Genomic DNA, 15,800 nt, shown 5'->3' with positions numbered 1-15,800 from the left:
TGTCCTGTGTGTCTCTGTGTTGCCGGGCGACCTGTCCAGGGTGACCCCGCCTCTCGYCCGGAACATTAGCTAGAGATGGGCACCAGCAACCCTCCTGACCCCACTAAGGGACAAGGGTGTAAAGAAAATGGGTGGATGGATGGATAAATTTCCAAGGCCAAATCCTTGATGTAAAAACTAATCTGAGAAACAAACAGACAAAAAACATCTGTCTTCTTCGTGTTGGCAGGAAAACAACTTTCCATGCATGGAGCTGGCAAATTAGGAACTCTATTATGATGGTGCTGTCAGTTTGATTTTTCAAGCCTCGTACTTACAAGAGACTGGAACACAAAGTTTTTCAGCATAATTACTGTAATTCATTAACTAAAACAATGACAGGACTTTGAAAAAGCATGTCTAATTAGAATAGAAATGCTATTACRACAAATGAAACAATGAGTACCACGACTAACAATTTCACAATAAATTTTACAAGTTTTACCTGTAATTTGTCTCATTGGGGGATGAGGAATTTACCTCTCAGACATGTAAAACCCAGCCAGATCGTCTCTGGAGACATGTAAAACATGGCATGTCTGCATGTTCTGTTTGTCATGGAGGCAACTGGAACCCTGACAGATCATCTCTACTTTCCTCTGAAGGTATGACACAACTCTTTGTTTCTCAGGTTTTTTTCTTTTGACATTACAATAGGTGTATCTACATTCTTCACTGATTTCCAAGACTTTCACACCTTATTATAGAGACATTGATTTTAACTTTATTTTAAATGTTAAGCACTTTTAAACAAAGCGTGTCCCTTGTTTCATGTTGCCATTGAGTTATGTAAGAATTCTTTTACACTTGTAGGATCAGAAGAAAAAAATTAATATTTTTTTCTGGACTACATCTTATTGAAATATGAGCTTTCAGTTACAAATGAGTAATTTCTTACTATTCTGAAACATAATCATTAATATTTGTGTAAGCTCAAAATTATGATTTCAGTTCTTCATCACATTAAATCAGATGTTACTTTTCTTTAAATAAATGCTTTGTAATACTATAAAAATGGTAGAAAAATGAAAGATAAATACAACTAATAGCCCTAAAATAAYCTCAAACAATGCAATTTATTTGGCTCATAGCACTTCGCAATAGTTAAAGAAAAATGTAAAACTGATCTAGTATGCAAAATTTGACTAAAAATTTGCTGTGTGCAGCTAAACACTGCACACAAACGCACACAATACTATGCATTTACACTAATATGCATCTTTTACAGTGATGCTCTTTCTGTGTTGAAGTCTGTTTGGTAAAGATAACAAGCACAATGTCTCCATCCATAAAAACAAACAAGTAAAACAAATATATTTATAGAAAAATCAGTTCAGCACGGMATCATTATCCTTGTTTCTCCTTCTACTGTGTTTACATGTAGCTTCAGTTTATTCTGTATGTAATCCAATTTAGTGGAGGAGATAAGASGTGAAGAAGCGAAGTGCTGTGAAAAAAGAGCAGGTAGTAGGATGGAAAAGTTGATTGAAAGGACAGAAACATCCAGCAGGGGGAGCCAGAGTATTAAAAACTTAATCTGAAGACTTTTCACACTAGTTATCTGACTGAGGCAAAGTTACCGATGTCTGAACGATAAACCGAGTCAGAGACTGACAGAGCAGAGACTGTGGCGTTTAAATAAATACAGCCAACTGTTTGACTTTCTGTGTTTGCTCCTCTGTCTGTAAATCAAGCACACCTCAAAGAGGCTGAAATGTTTGAAAGGCTTTTGAGAATGATGTTCAGATCAGTCATGGTGAGTACATGCACAGAAAGAAATAAGAAAKACACTTTTTTACAGCTCACAATGAAGCAGTATTTGTTTATGCAGTTAAGTGTTATTCATTTGAATAATTACTATAACTACAGATAGGACAGCGGTAACCAGTCCATTAAAGGAGCAAGATATCAAACAAATGAAATAAAGCTTAACCAGCTAAGTATTTAGTTCAGAAAGGTCCACAAAGAGATTCAAACCTTCATTTGAAAGGCACATCTGCTAAGCAACCCTTTCATTCTAACATTTCTATAAATAGGACTTTACTGTTTTTTTACAGGACAGGTTGTCAGATCAGATCGTTACTTTATCTTATGGTGCTGAGACACCAGCCCAAAGAGGTTACTGGAATAAATACAGTATAAACCTGCAAGAAATTTCCACCTGGAAGGGAAAAAGTGGTACAAATCTTCACACTTTTGTTTGACACCCCTGTGACATTGTTTTCATAATGCACTGCAGCCCGGGGATTTTCTGGACACTTTACTATGAGGGGTACGTCCCAGAATACAAATGTCACTGTTTCTACATGCAGGAATGAACTTCTGTGGACTTCCTGTGGAAACTAATAACTTATGAAACTGCCTTTGGTCAGCATCAACAAGAAAAGATGGAAAACATCAGCTTTACAGGGATAGTCTTTTTTGATGTGCCAACATAGCGTGACAGTCACATAGAAAGGGTTAAGGCTTGTGGCTTCACAAGTCAGCTCATCTGGTTCATGAAAAGCAAAAGGGAAAAACAAATAAACAGAGGCATTCAGCTATCTGTCTGCTTGGACTCAAACTGGATTTTTGTGTACAAGCCAAGAGAAATAAACACATAATCAAACAGACAGAAGAATATGTGATGTGTTTCTTCAGTCCTCTAGAACTTTCTTTCACTGGCTATTATTGCAATTAACTTGATTTCATCTGTTTTGGTTTAAAAATGCAAAAATAAAGAAAACGACGCAGGAGTTTGACTGTTAGCAGCACTAAATGTCTAAACTTTGCTCAGAACATYGGMMRCMTGACCAATGAAAACATTGTGGAGCCACACATATRCTGGTGACTCATCTATAGATTGCTTAATTARATTTTCTGTTTTTTATTATTATTATTTATTCATACTTACGTTGTGATTTAAAACTATAAAATGTTTTCCCAGAAAAATTTGCTCTGATGGTCTGCTTTGTTTTATTTGTTTAGCTAAGATCTAAGATCTCTGACTGTGACCTCATTTTGACTCCTGTTTCTAATCCTGCGGTACTTTAACTAAAGGTTTATGTGACGTTTTTTTTTCTAAACTCAAGGATAAGTTTGCACTGTGCTGGTGAGTTTGAACAGATCATGATTTTGTCAATGTTCTTTTTCCTAAGAAGATAAAGAAAGATTTCTCACAAACAGTGAAAAGTTGTTGCAAAGAATTTTTTGTGATCATCAAACAAGAAAACAATGCATGAGTGTGAAGTGTACATTTGTATTCCCCTCTGTTGATGCTTACATGCCTRATTAAAACACAATCAATTGCCTTCAGATGTAACTTCGTTAGTAAAGTCAACTTGTGTGTAATTTAATCTCAGTATAGACGCATCTTTTCTCTGAAGGCCAAGCAGCATCACGAAGACCAAGGAAGACAGCAGCCAAGTTAGTGACAACGTTATGGCTGAGTTTAAAGACAGGTTAGCTGATCCGAATAGTTTTAAAATCTTAAGTATCTCTGTTAAATCCATCATCTGAAAAGGGTGGCATGACTGGAAACCTATCGAGACAAGGCCRTCCACCTGAACGGACAGACCGCATAATCAATCAATCATCCATTATTTATAGAGCACATTTCATGCAGTGAGGTGTAACACAWGAAGGGTTTCCTGGTTTTATCRYTCTTATTTATCCTTGATTATTTTTGACAAAATTGGATCAGCACTTTATATGAAAAATATACAGTACAATTTAGCTAGAAARAGCTTTAAATTGTCAGTTCCTGTGAAAATGAATTTCATCACCCTCTGCACCTCGAACTGAGAAGAAACCCCTAGGAGGGACTTCTTGTCAGGCGTTGCTATTCTTAACAGATTCAGGAGGGAGCTGAACTCACAGCTTTGAGTCTCTGGTCCTCCTCCACTGAGAGGATGTTTACACATCACTCTGTGTGTGTGTCACAGGGGTTAAGCAGAGTCAGGCATTCTTTCCATTACCCTCATCAAATCAATGTTTAACACTCCTCCATCTACTGTCCCTGCAGAACAMAGTCTGTTTGTGTGAGTGCGCRCTGTACATGTGTGTCGCCAAAACGTCTGATCAATAAACAGATAGGAAATTTGATCAGTAAAAAGTGGGACAGCGAGGCTGTCTGATGTGGGCTGGAGATAAAACTGGCACTCACCCAAAGCAGCTTGATGTCATTTCACAGCAGTTCAACTTCATTCCTCTTCTTTCGAAGAACCAGACACCTCCCCCCCCCCATCCTGCATCCCCAGCATCATCTGAAGGCTGCCATCTGCAGCACTATGGGAAATGTGGAAAATACAGCAGCACATTTACATTTATTGACTGAAATGTCTGTAAAGCAAGTAGAACAAAGCAAAAAGTTTGGGATCACAAAATAATGAACCTGACTGGCTTAAATTTCTGTATTAAGAAAGGGATCACAAGCAATATAATGGTTGTTTGGAATGGAAATCAGATTTTCTGTTTTCCCAGAAGGAAAGACAATGAGAAAACCTGCTGAAGTTGGAATTTCTACTGAGAAAGAGAACATTTAGTATCCAACACCAAAATCTGTAGAATGTAGTAAAGCTGACTAATATAAATTATTTATTTATACAATATCCACCCATCCATTTTCTATAACCAATTATCCATGTAAGGTCACAGGGGTCTCGTGCCTATCTTCAGCTGTCATTGGGTGAGAGGTGGCTGGACAGATTGCCAGTATGTAAACAGTATGTTACAGACATTTATCCAAATGTACACACACTCTTAGGGAGTCAAGAGTGTGGGAGTCAAAAGGGAATCAAATAAAACAATATAACTAATAATGAAGTCTTTCTTCAATCACTTAGTTTACAAAATATACTATATACTTCTAACCCCAACCCTTTAGTACAATAAATATGCTACTCAAATGAAAGTAATAAACAATTCTGAATAAAAAAAACAAAAAGTGAAAACATTCAATGCATGTCATATATTCCACGTCATCATGTTTCCTTAAAACTGTTTGTGCCTATTTATTTAACTCTAAACTCAAATTACTCCACAGTTTGACTCCACACACAGAGACAGGCAAACATATTTCTGGTGGTCTGTACATGAACATTTTTAAAGTTGTACACACACAAATTAGAATTTTCTGACTTCATAGATAACATTTTTATCATTTCTAAGTGACTGGTCATTTTTTGCTCTAAGCACAACTTGTGCTATTTGCCATGTCATCATATCAGGGCAATTCAAGCTAATCAATTTGGTAAAAATAACCAAATGTTTAAGTTAAAGTACACATAACGCAGTTCTAAATTTGAATATGTGTACTTTACATTCATAATTAAAGGTGGGAATTTCTATTCCAAAAAGAGTAAATAATTAAAAGTCCTCCAGACCTTTGCTTGATGTTTGACTCCAGAAACTGCTCTAACAAAAACAACATTTAGTATTCCTTTAAAAATAGAAGTAATTCATTGTGACTTTGAGCTGTTACCAGGTTATTTCAGTATGCTCACTTTGTAATTCACAGACTTTACAGATCTCCCACGATCAATAGAGTAAGCCCCGGAAAAGTCTCCAGTCCATCACATAGAGAAATGGATGCACAGCTCCAAGTCAATTTGCCTCTTCATCACTTTCATCCCTTCCCACTTTCCTTTTCTATCCAGACACAAACCACTTAATGTTTGCACTATGGCATATGTACTTAGTTTTTTTTAGCTGTAAAGTATTTTCATACTTCATAAATGAATACATAATAGAATATTAATAGCAGAGATGAAATGTCTCAATGGTGGGTATGATTTGATGTATGATTGGTGGGAAACATCCTGGTTAGACATCACTACTCTGTTCTAGAAAAACACATAGGTACAAAACAACCAGAACAAATGCACTTAATTTAATGGTGAGGGAACAAAATGACTAGTTTTGTGAATATTCACTCATACTTAAGGGAAATCAAAAGTGGCCAATGAATGGGTAGGTGGCTCATAACATCTAACATTTGTGTTTAGTGAAGGTTAGCAAATAATGTCAACCAAAAATAGAATTTTAATATTTACCAAATAATAATAAAAAAGCATCCACTATGAATTATAATGTATAATTAGTGTTGCATAATAAAGTTATACTTCCAGAAGTCACTGTTAACATTAGCTGTCCCAATACTGAAATATGCACAAAAAGCATGCATCAAATGTATTTTTTGTAGACTAAACTCCAAGCAGGGAAATCCCAAAGGCAATCTCCCCAACATRTGGCCTGTTTTATTTCAGTCACATAGAGGTGTCTGCATTAGACTGTGTTATCATAACGACCGTTCAGTAAACAACTTCTTCTAGCAGACATTGGCTAACAGACAGCAAATTACCAAGGCAACCGTAAACATTCAAGAGTTTTGACAGTGTGTTTATGCAAGGTGGATTACTAATGTTTGATCCATGTAGCTTCAGCTGACAGAACTGAATAAAACAACCAAGCCACACCAGGAGATTTCCCTGAAAGAAGTTAATCTGAAAAAATGGTAAATAAATAAGTTACTGTCAAAAATTTCAAAAGCATTCTTCTTTTTCAAAATTTGTTAAATTTATAGCTACCAGTGTGAACTTGACAAGCGTACATGCTGATGAGAAGGTTTTAAGGAATCTATTTTTAAAAAATGCATTCACTGATACACAGTGACGGTTTACAAAACAGTACATTTCTGTTYTTTCTTTTCTTTGTTTTCTTTTTCTTACTCTGTTCAAAATTTGCCCAGATAATCTCACTTGACACAAGCTGTGTTTTGTAGCAAAAAATAGTTTGCCTAACAAGCCAGTTTTTCTGTCAATAAACTGGTTCTTTGGTTGTACACAGATGAAAAAGTAATGAGCTAAWTTATAATCATACCTTTCTTACCAAAATATCTTTGAAAATATACATTATGAAGCATRCCAAAATAACCAGGCTGTAGGGTTACGTTTTGTGTTTTTACACTGGGCTTTTGCTAGCTGGAAGCTAATTTTTAGGAAAATYTAATGTCAATGTCTCTTGGTCTTTCCTCCCAATAACTCACAAGAATTTTCTGTTGCTTCRATATAGARGGAATCCAAGGCAAAARGTTTATTTGCTTAGTTATGTTTGTTGACTTGAGAATTACTGTGGAAACACATCCCTCTGCAACTGGATCCTTGACATTTTGACAGAAAGGCTCTGAATACTGGGGTCCCTCAAAGTTGTGTACTCAGTCCTGTTCTGTTCACTGTGCAGCAGTRCACAGATCAAACTGCATTATGTCATCTGCAAAGTTTACCATAGTGGATTTCATCAATAAAAATGTCAAGTCAGCATACAGAGAGGAGGTGTGATGGCTTACAGACTGAAGCGAAGTCAACAACTTGTTACTGGGAGTTGCTAAATCAAAAGACATGATCACTGGCTTTAATAAAACCACAGAGTGACCATGAGCCACTTAACTTAAAAAGATCCTCTGCAGAGAATCCCCCAAGTCCCACCATATTCCTTGGTCTTCACTTGATGACATGAATGATGAATTCATATCTGAACATTTTTCAAGCGACCACKRAAAAGTTGTCATTGTCTTTCTTTCATTTACCACACACCCTGGATCGGTAAAGTCAGCAGTATTGTGGGAAATCCAATGAACCTCCTACATGAACTCTTAACATAATATTAGATAATCATGTGGGTCCTCACTTTCAGATTATGTGCTTCACATTTTAATCAGRTTGGTACATATGTACATATATGTAGTGCTAGGTTCCTGGAAGATTAAATMTTATGTAATTTTGCAGTGTTTCACCCTTATAAGGCTGTAATGATGGTAAAAGCAACATGACTTGGTTTGRTGTCATATTTTAACAKCAACAGAATATTATCTTCAGGAAACTGGGCAGGATGAAGGGGTAAAAAATGACAGAACTTTCACTTTTTCAATAGACACTGCCAAGTATGTAATGCTAATTAAAAAAGTATTTAAAAATCTCAAAATAAGTAATTTTGTACAGCTCTAGTTGACATGATTTTATGACTTTTGAAAATTTTATTTAGCACATTAATCTGAACACAAGAAATCTCAGGATAACAACAGGGTGGACACAGTGATCAGGTTCCCCATGATGAACAATGTCACATCACCTCTACTGATACACACACACACACACGCACACACACACACACCTGCACACACACTCATGCCACTGTTAAACCATAGAATGGTGATCTCTTACATTCATCTGAAATCCTCATATTGACGTCATTTGGAGGTAAAGTCACAACGAATTTGACACAAAACAGTAAAACAGAGGACCCACAGTCACAGTGTCTTCTATTCACTCATCTTTCAGTGACAGCTTTGTCTGAGTCTGACCCGCTGGTCGYGATAGACACAGCCGATGCTATTTTCCACAGTATCACAAACAGGCAATCATTCAAGAAGTCGCAATAAAAGTCTTGATGAAAGCAAGTCTTCAGAGGACAGCTAGGTCATGGCAGCTCTTGGAGCGCACTTTAACTGCCATTCGCTGGTTGTTTCGTGCCACCAGTCGATCCAGGAAACGGCGGGCCTTCTTGGTGAGGCTCTCTTTACGCTTGTAGATTGAGTTTCTGTGCCTTGTGACCTCGTTGCTGTCCCGACGGAGACGAATCTGTCGCACCACGCCCTCAAACAGTTCGGAYACGTTATGCTGCAGGGATGCAGACGTCTCAATGAATTTACAGTCAAACACTACCGCACAAGCGCTGCCCTCTAGGAAAGAAAGGAAAGRGGCTAAATTATTAAAGTAGGATCAAATGATGTTTAGCCATTTTTCAATCATGGATCAGTGACCACACCTTCCACAGCGACCTCTCTGGCCCGGACCAAGTCACTCTTGTTTCCTACGAGGATGATGGGAAGATTTTCGGCTTGTCGAGCGCGCCTCAGTGTTATGCGGAGCTCAGCAGCTGAATCAAAACTTGAGCGGTCGGTGACAGAGTAAACAATAACATAAGCACTCCCCACCTTCAGGCAGTCATCATGACAGGATGGGTCTCCTTTTTCCTAACAGAGGACACAACAACAGAGACTTTTTAATTTTTCCTAAACAGAATAAAGGGATAGTAAAAAGAAAGTGAGTCACCTTTAACCCTTAGGGTCATACATACTTTGCATAGGGTTGTGGCATAGATACTTATTTKTCTACAAACATTTCTATTGTGGTTTCTTATTGTTTAAAAAATACTATCATTATCAAGTTAGTGATGTTTAGTTTGAGGTTATTTTCATAATTTTAGAAACTGTAAAGACCATATTGTACATTTTCATTCATATTGTTGAATTTTGACAAACACGTTAATAAATAATAGTCATTATGTTGGTAAATAAACTACAGAAAGAAATAGTTGTTTACCTTGAAATGAATGGGGTCAATTTAACCATGACTATTTCCAATAATACTACATTTTCTTTTTTAATGGTTGCACTAATTTTAAAGAAAGCAACTGTTTGGAAAGTATTTTACCAACACAAATGAATGCTTAATCCCAAGACAATTGATTGGTTGTGCTGGATTTTAAGCAAAACTATGTTATTTAAAACATTTTTTTTAGAAAAACATGGTCTGAATTACATTTTCAGAACTTGTTCCTTTGTTATCAAGGATGACATATATACACACACACATTCATAACATGCTTCTTGCTTATCTGGACAGAATATTTCCACACCAATACACACTCACTCAAATACAGCATACCGATTTATCACCCTCCCATGTGTCCATGACAATTAGTGTTGTTTCCTCTCCATCCACCATCAGTGTCCGTTCATATGTTTCTTCTGTGAGGGGCAATAAATACAGGCACATAAACAGTTGGGAAAATTTAACATCTCTTATTTCTTATGTTGTTATGTTGGATTTGAGTTTTGGATTCATTCATATGAAAGGTTTTGACTTTGAGCTGCCTTGTTGCTGACATGAGATATAACAATAAACTTGACTGGACCCTTGTGCAAAAGATTTTTTGATTATTTTCTGTTTTTCCAATGTGAATGCTTTTCAAATTACTCTGGCAGTTATGAGAATTAAAACATTTGAAAAAATATTATTTAGAACAAGCCCTGTTGCAAAGAGATCATGCTAATAAATAAACTGAACAAGATTATTTTCATATTTATCCTGCCATTTAATGCTGCTCCTTTTGGATGACTTGTTGCCATATTAGAAACTTGTTGCCATATTTTGTCAATCAGGACAGTTTTATGAGACTGATGTAATGATAATAATATAAGATGTTCACACATCTATTAAAAAATCAGAATTTTTCAATGACATTTTACTAAACAGTCAAGTTAATTTAGTGTGAAATTCCTTTCATTATAGCTGATGATATTTAGTTTCTGATTGGTTATTAAAATTACGTTTTGCAGGCTTTTCTTTTATTCTACGCAAATTCTTGTTACCATTTATAAAACAAGATTGACACCAAGTATTATCTTTATCATTACATGGTCTTAAAATTCTAAGTAAACTTAAATTAMATTTTTTTCTGAATGACCTGAAGAAATATAAATGTTTATAAATCATAAATCATGGACTACTAAACTATGTAAAGATGTATTTTTTATGGGTGATATCAGATTATGGTGTCTACTGGATTGGTTAAAAACTTCCTCCAAACTTGTTCATGTTATTCTACATTTTCTTTTCTAATCTCTTGAGAAGAAAATATTGAGTTCAGTTGATTAAATCGCATTTGAGGTGCTGTCAAAAGCTTACACTTAAATTGAACCATTAACTTTATGGAAATTTCAGCTTAAACCAAAGTGATGAATCTTCAAAGTGAAACTAGTTTCTGAAAAACCTCAACTTTGGCCAAAAACTGGACAAAAGTTCAAAAAACTAAAACACATCTACCACCAGAATAACTTGAGACAAATGAGAAAACAATAACAGCACAAACAATCTCTGAGTCTACAATATGTACATAAAAAACAAAACCCAGAGTTAATTCAGTACAACTAACTGCACACCAACCCTGTCCTCACAGTGTGTCAGACTGCTCATGGATCAATATGGGTTGCCAATCATGGCCAGAGGCCCAAAGTCACATGACACAAGAGCTCATCAATAATGTCGGGCCTGTCAAGGTTGCCATACCACAACAAAGTCAAAGATACTGTGCACAAATCTGAGGAGAGAAACCTGGTTTTCTGCATCCATGTGATATTTTGTACCCCAAAGATTATAAATAGTGTGTAAAAAAACTTTGTACAAGTCTTAACATATATTTTCAAATACAAAGCAGCTATGATTGAAGCTGTATTCAGTCAGAAGAACAAGGAGCAGTGTGGCGGGTTGTGGGGGCCATATGGTGCCAGGATCTCTAGATCGTAGAGTCATTCTGTGATTGTGAGGACGGATGGAAGATGCTGAGACAGCTATGCATCTAGAGAAAGAGTGGCAAGCTAAACATGACAGTCATTGTTTCCACTGTCCTCATGCTTCATTTCCTGTGAATGATGCTGAGAACTTTGGACCCTGTCATGACTGATGGAAACCAGAGTTCACAGAGATATTTACAGAGTGCAATAAATTGAACATCTTGTTTAATGAAAAAGCAATAAATTAAGGCACAGCTGAAAACATGAAAGCACACTGACAACTAATTTATTAAAGAGTTCCACAAACAGCATCCCACCTCCAGGTTGATCATCTTTCTCCGTGATTCCAGCAAAGATGCCTGCGAGGCTGGTCTTCCCAACACCATGGTCGCCAAGCAACACCACTCTGTAAACGCACTCTGATTCACTCTGTGAGTCGTCATCTGAGTCAGAACTCCAGTGAGCGCGGTAGTGCAAGGACTTGTCTCCGGGATGGTAAGATGCTGACTGCCCTAAAGGAGGGTGGCTGCGAGTTGGACCGGGACGTGCTGGCTGTGTGCTCAGGGATCTTTGAAGGTCCCAAGTCCCGCTTAGCTGCTGGTAGAGGGGAGGAATTGGTGTGCTCCCTCGACGCCGCAGAGGCTCCTTATCTCTCTGAGTGTTAAGGGTCATAATGTTACGGTAACAGCATCAGGACGGGATGGGCCTATGAGGAAAATGGGACAGATTAAATTTTATAATCATCGATGTTATAAAGCATAAGATGTATGTTAAAAGTACATCAAGGGCGGTTCTAGTGAAACACTGATCCTTAAAGTAATCATGAGTTAAATTCTCAGATTCTATAAAATGAGATTTCATCCTTCTTATACCTAAAAATATGCAGACTCCAATGTGGCAGCCTGTACACTGAAAACCTGACCCTTCCTCTTCACCTTAAGTGCAGTTTCTTTAGGACTCACAGAGGAAGCGGTGCAACTCAAGTTTCATTAAACACAGTAGTAAACATGACAACGGTCTGATAAATTTTTGATTAAGTCACAGCGTTTATCTCCTAAAGCAAGTGAGTCACATTGCTGCATAAGATCACACAACCCTTTCTCTCTGCTGACAGACACCAGCAGATATATATTTGGGAGAGATAGGTGAGACAGAAGTGGACAGAAAGGTAAGGAGGAACAATTATACTGATGTATTTCAAAGTACCTTCCTTTGTCTCAAGCAATACTTAGACTCTGAGATTATATTGTGACTCACAAATAAGGGTAAGTCAAATTTCTAGTATTTTCTGGCAACAAAACTTTGTGCTCAATTTCAAAATAACCATATATTTCAATAGCTTTACGCCATTGGTGGAAAGAACTCAACATAAAAGTTAATTAGTTGTCAATACAAACTTTTTTAAATACTTAAAAGAAAAATAATGTAATTTTTTAAATTTAATTTCAATTTTGGCAATTTTTTTTCACTTTTATTTTCAGTCACAATATCTGTTTCAAAATTATGTTTTTGCTGTAAAAGAAAACAATCTGGAATTTCAGGAAGCTGTTTGTGTCTTTTATGTGTGTTTTTTTTATCTTCCAGATGCCTTTGTAATATATTGTGGATTTATTTTGTAACAAAATACTTAATTGACAAGAGTATCAAACTATACAAAATAATATATTTTTTAAACCTTGTTATATTCTTTTAGAATATTTCTGTGTTTTTGGTATTTCCCTGGGTTTTGGATGTGTTGATTAATAATAATTAATAATGCTAATAATTATTATTAATTATTATTAATAATACTATGATTAGTAATAGTATTATTAGTACTAATAATACTATTACTTATTATTAATTAAAAATATTCCTTTAAATGTTATTTAAAGGAACGTCAACATTTTCAAATGGGCTGTGCGGAGTATTTTAAGTAGTCAGTAGCTTAACTGCAGTGGATACCTCTCGTGATCCACTGCATGAACCACTTTGGAAATCGGAAAACGTCTCATGGATGCAGGAAGCTAACAGATACTCAGAGCAGGAAAAATATATTAAAGACTGAATTTTTCCCATATAAAACAACTCAAATCTCAAAAGTATGTTTAGACTTTATTGTGATAACATCAGACGGCTGTTCATTGTGTGTCTGTTTTTTCAAGGGATCAACATCTTTGTCTTGATGATGAATTTTCTTTGTCTAACCAGCAATTCTTCCTGTATAGAAACTGTCATATCACTATGYTGATTACACCCATTTCTGCTCATTTTTAGTGTGTATATTTATTGTTTTGGAATAAATGTTACTCACATTTTATCCTTTGCAAAAATACTCAAAGTCTTCTCTTCATAAACTTATACTTAACATACAAAAACACTGTTATATTTGAAAAGTTGTAACATGATCAACATTTTGAAGCATGTGTCTGTGTGTGTTGGGAATATTTTTTCCAATTGCACTGATTTATTTTAAAAGGTATAATTTTTATCTAGATTGTACTGAGTTAGATACTGACTCCTCATAACTACGCTATACAACTACACTTAAGACATACTGAGCCATAAAAAAGGGATTCTGGTTTGTTGGCTTATAAGTCAGCTGACTTACTTCAATACAGCGCCTTTTCTTTAGTCTGATTAAAAGTTAAATGGGTGTAGCTTTTATTCACTAAACAGCTGGTTCTGCAATTATATTCTCTGTTTATTTTAATTGAAACTGTCCTCAAAAACTAATCAAACTCCTCACAAGTTGATTTACATGGAAAACAACAATGACTCAAATAATTAGTCCTGTGTAGACAGTATTGGCAAAAGGCTATTTGAAAGATATAAAACTTTCCAATACATGAGCTGTGCAGGACGTAGCAGCAACACTTAAACAAACCTCCTGCAATAAATAATTCAAGCATTTAAAGATGCCAAGAATGGCAGGCAGGTTGGTGAGCACCATTTAGACCGGCCAAGAGCTACGTAGTTATAGTCCAAGCATAAACCATGAACGACCAGCTCTCTACTTTAAAATTATTCAGCTTATTAAAGAAATTGGACTTATCTGTTGACAGCAAAGTTGCCAATATTCTTTGTGTTTTCATAAAAAACAATCCCAGAGGTAATAAAACATGTACACAACTTAGCAAGTTAACATAATTTGTTTTATTAACTTCCTTTAAGCCAGACTTATTTATTAGGTAACAAGAAATCTCAAGAAGAAACGAAACATACACAGATTTGTATAGAAGTCTACACAGGGAATAGACTCTATGTGAGGCTAAAAGTACTACCTTGTATGTTAAATATCATTAGCTTATATGCACTAAAAGTAAGTACAGATATATAGACATCATTTCACAGTTAATATAATATAAAAAAAATACAGTATTACAAGTTTTATGATTTCTGTCTCGGTACAGGAACTACTTAACACATGCAATGCTTAAAAGGCTACAGAGTAATGTCAATCAGTTCATGTAAATATCTGGACCTACCATACACTCCATGCACAGTCTGGGTCAGTGTAGCCTCAGTAAACAACAGAAAAGAGTTGAGCCCGGTCTCCCCGTCTCTGTCAGTGTAATAGTACCCCGGTGCCACAGTAACCCCGGCTGGAAAAAAAAAAGTTCCACAACAGCGTTAAAAATTCAGCAGCGGAATCACAGTTATCAGCCTCCCTCTGTGTGAGTGTGTGTGTAAGAGAGACAGCAGAGCAGAAACAGATATCTGAGGAGGGAGAGTGTGCAGGACTTTTATCAGAGTGGAGGGTGAGCTGCKTTAGCAAACATTTTTGGTCACTTCCTGCTTGATCTAAAAGACACATTTTAACCACACAAACAACTTGGCTTGACTCTTTTCTTCTGCTCTATTGTTCTAAATTTTGTTTAAAAAAAAAAACAAACAAAAAACAAAACAATATATTTTCTTTTGCTATAGGTCAAATTGTTAGCTGAAGATTAAATATTTTCTGAGATGTGGTGAAGTTTGGCAGTACAACTATTCATCATGCTCTTTTCAAATTTGATCTTTATGGAAGATTGGCAAGAAGAAAGCTGCTACTTTATCTAAATTCTGACAGACCAAGCAAGTTCACCCTAAAAGCAGATCACAAGATGCTAAAAGAAGTCTTCAAAAATCTACAGCACATTTTTGCTACTCTTCTTTCTTTTTTTATTAATTGGSTCTAGTGGCCTTCTTAAGATTGTGAATGAACAGAAAAGTGTGCTGTGGGAGATATGGAAGCCATGCAGCAAAGGTAAACAGGCTGGGACTCAAAGCTGTGACGGCTGCATGGAGGACTGACGGCTMMAYACCTGGSTTGCRCACTTTACCCTGATACCACCGCTGCACCCCAAACTCTTGCTACTCTTGGTGTGGAAGAGCCCCTACAATTAGAAAGGGACAAAACAAGTTTATCTGTCAGAGGAGCTTTGCAAGGAAGAAATCATTTCTCTCT

General features: G+C 36.2%; 1 protein-coding gene across 2 annotated transcripts; it reads right to left on the bottom strand.

Annotated features, from left to right (window-relative positions):
• Positions 1–4,209: 4,209 nt before the first annotated feature.
• Positions 4,210–15,067, bottom strand: rem1 (RAS (RAD and GEM)-like GTP-binding 1). 2 transcript variants are annotated; one of them, XR_533712.2, is made up of 6 exons: positions 14,839–15,067; positions 11,689–12,077; positions 9,744–9,826; positions 8,842–9,049; positions 6,437–8,755; positions 4,210–4,305 (listed from the first exon to the last, which is right to left on the bottom strand). XR_533712.2 is itself a non-coding variant. In XM_008409145.2 (5 exons), the coding sequence occupies exons 2-5, from the start codon at positions 12,041–12,043 to the stop codon at positions 8,478–8,480; spliced, it is 924 nt and encodes a 307-aa protein (XP_008407367.1). In that variant the 5' UTR covers positions 12,044–12,077; positions 14,839–15,067; the 3' UTR covers positions 6,124–8,477. The 2 variants fall into 2 exon arrangements, 1 of the variants encoding a protein (XP_008407367.1); XM_008409145.2 differs by lacking the exon at positions 4,210–4,305 and having other exon boundaries at positions 6,124–8,755.
• Positions 15,068–15,800: the final 733 nt, after the last annotated feature.

The sequence above is a fragment of the Poecilia reticulata genome, linkage group LG5 (genome assembly GCF_000633615.1).
Source record: "Poecilia reticulata strain Guanapo linkage group LG5, Guppy_female_1.0+MT, whole genome shotgun sequence".
NCBI lineage: Eukaryota > Metazoa > Chordata > Actinopteri > Cyprinodontiformes > Poeciliidae > Poecilia > Poecilia reticulata.
The sequence above is the reverse complement of the archived record's forward strand: the minus strand, read 5'-3'. Positions and strand labels throughout refer to the sequence as shown.